The 2,554-nt window shown below is 34.7% G+C and overlaps 1 protein-coding gene across 2 annotated transcripts in view; it reads left to right on the plus strand.

The window, feature by feature from the left end:
- Positions 1 to 2,554, plus strand: part of LOC119593962 (gastrula zinc finger protein XlCGF57.1-like) — a gene marked incomplete at its 3' end in the record, with an annotated part of 14,527 nt that extends 11,973 nt beyond the window's left edge. Inside the window, 2 exon segments of one of the 2 annotated variants that reach the window (XM_037942982.1) lie at positions 48 to 123; positions 371 to 2,554. In XM_037942982.1, coding sequence (XP_037798910.1) covers positions 395 to 1,972 — 1,578 coding nt within the window. In that variant the 5' untranslated portion in view covers positions 48 to 123; positions 371 to 394. 2 annotated transcript variants of the gene reach the window in all.

A 2,554-nucleotide genomic window follows, 5' to 3' on the forward strand; every position in this document is an offset into this window, starting at 1 on the left:
CCATATTATGTGAGAAGGGAACAGTGGTCCAAGATTTTTTTTTACAGATTCTGCTACTTTTGACAACATTTTGCTTTTAACATAAAGTCCAGATAATTGAACATTTCTCAGCTAAAATCACAAGTAAGTTGATATTTGGAATTATGAATTTTTATTTTTATTTTTGTTATTACATTGTGCAAAATACTGGATTTTCTGGATGGTGTAGTAAAAGCTCAGTTATAAGGATTTTTTAAAAGTAAAGTAAACCAATAAATTCATTATAGATATTGTGTCTTTTTATGGTCTTTCTTCAGAATAGAGAGTGAAAAAAAAATTTTAACATAAAGCTAAAAATTATTGTTTTTCATTGTTTTTCTTTGTTTCACAGCTAGTGTTGTACAATGCCCGAGTGATGTCTTTAACTGCTCTCATGGATGATTCGGACATGGATACCAAAAAGCCTGACAGCGCCATCCAATTCATTACCATTAAAGAAGAGAAAAGAGATGATATTAGTGTGGATACGAATGTGTCGGAAAATACCATTCAATTCATTGCCATTAAAGAAGAGAAAAGGAATGATATCAGTGAGGATACTATTGTGCCTGATGCTAGTGAACTCATTGCCATTAAGGAAGAGAAAAAGGACGATATTGGTGGGGATACTATTGTACCTGATGTTAGCAGTCTCATTGCTATTAAAGAAGAGAAAAAGGATGATATCAGTGAGGAGCATTGTTTGGATATAAAGGAAGAAAGTTCTGATTATGTAGAAGGGATGAATACTGTCTTTGTTAAGACTGAAGAGGATTTAGATATGAGTGAGTATTCAGTATCTGAAAAAACAAAATTTGGTGATGAGGAAACAAGTGGAAGTGACTCAGATGTTGCAATGAGTGAAAGTGAAGATCCATTAAAAATGGTTGATGAGGGGACACTTTCAAATGATAAAGAGGGAACATATGCAAGAGTGGATAGCAAGGGGAAACTTGTTTGTGAAATATGTGGCAAGAAATTCTCATATAAGAGTCAAATGTTAGATCACATTAGAATACATACAGATGAAAGGCCCCACAAATGTGAGGTTTGTAGCAAGGCTTTCTCAAAGAAACGTGGTCTAATTGTGCATATGAGAACACATGCAGAAAAAAACCCTCTTAGTTGTGAAGTCTGCAGCAAGGATTTTTCTAACAGAAATGTACTAATTGAGCACATGAGCTTGCACACAGAAGACAAACCAAATACCTGTGAGGTCAATAGTAAGGAAATTTCAAAGGAAGACCATATAATAGGGCGTGTGAACTTACTTTCTAAAGAGAAATCTTATAGTTGCAATCTCTGTAGTCGGGCATTCTCACGGAGAAGTCATTTAGGAAAGCATGTGGTAGTGCATACAAAACACAAGCCTTATAAATGTGAAGTGTGTGAGAAAGCATTCTCCCAGCAGTGGACTCTGGTATGTCACATGAGATCACATACAAATGAGAAGCCTTATAAGTGTGAGATATGTAATAAAGCATTTTCTGTGAAACATGCTCTTGTTGCACATATGAAAGTGCATACAAAAGAGACTCAGTATAGATGTGAAATTTGTAGTAAGGATTTTACTGTGAGACAGGATCTAATGGAACATGTAAAATCACATTCAGAAGAGAAACCATTCAGCTGTGAGATATGTAGTAAAACATTATCTTCAAAATATGCTCTAGTTGTACATATGAGAATACATACAAAAGAGAGACCATATAAATGTGAGATTTGCAGTAAAGGTTTCACTATAAGAAGTAATTTAGTGGCCCATGTGAGAATTCATACAAAAGAGAAACCATTTACCTGTGAGATCTGTGGCAAAGCTTTCCCCAGAAAACGTACAATAAAAGATCACATGAGAGTCCATACAAATGAAAAGCCTTATTGTTGCAAGGTATGCAGTAGGACATTCTCTGGGAGCAGCAATCTAAAGAAGCACATGAGAAGAGTACATACCTAAATTTTTTTTCCTTGTTTGATGTTTGCATTTAGCAATTGTTGGGGGAATATTGCTCAAATCAGTCATTTGAAAATCACAAATGTTTGAGTTAAAAGTTTATACAAATCTCTATTCCTGTGATAAGTACTGCAAAAATATATTTATATGTTTTCCTGAAATAGGGCAGATAATAAGTTGCATTAAAATGTAGCATGACATAAATTTTGGGGGGTTGTACTGTATGATATACATCATGTGGATCTTAGATATAGTGCAATATTTAATTAGCCAGAGTTTTAAATGAATAATAAAATGCTGCACAGAAAAAGATGTATATAATTTACTTGCCTGCTCTTTGAAATAGTAAAAGCTAGCCAAAGCAGAAAGTTCCATCCTATGAGATCATCTCGTAGAAACTGCACTGTAGTTCACAACAGAGTTCTCAGATGCTTCCCTTTGAAGCCATTATCAGTTGTGTTTTTCTGTATGTATTTGCTCTAGTCTGCTCTCAATTTGCTCCATATTATCCCAGGAACAGCCAGCTGCAAACAGTATCCTACCTTGCCTCACCTTCCATTTGGCATTTAGTAGCACTTCAAAGTG

The sequence above is a fragment of the Penaeus monodon genome, chromosome 33 (genome assembly GCF_015228065.2).
Source record: "Penaeus monodon isolate SGIC_2016 chromosome 33, NSTDA_Pmon_1, whole genome shotgun sequence".
In the NCBI taxonomy this organism is placed as follows: domain Eukaryota; kingdom Metazoa; phylum Arthropoda; class Malacostraca; order Decapoda; family Penaeidae; genus Penaeus; species Penaeus monodon.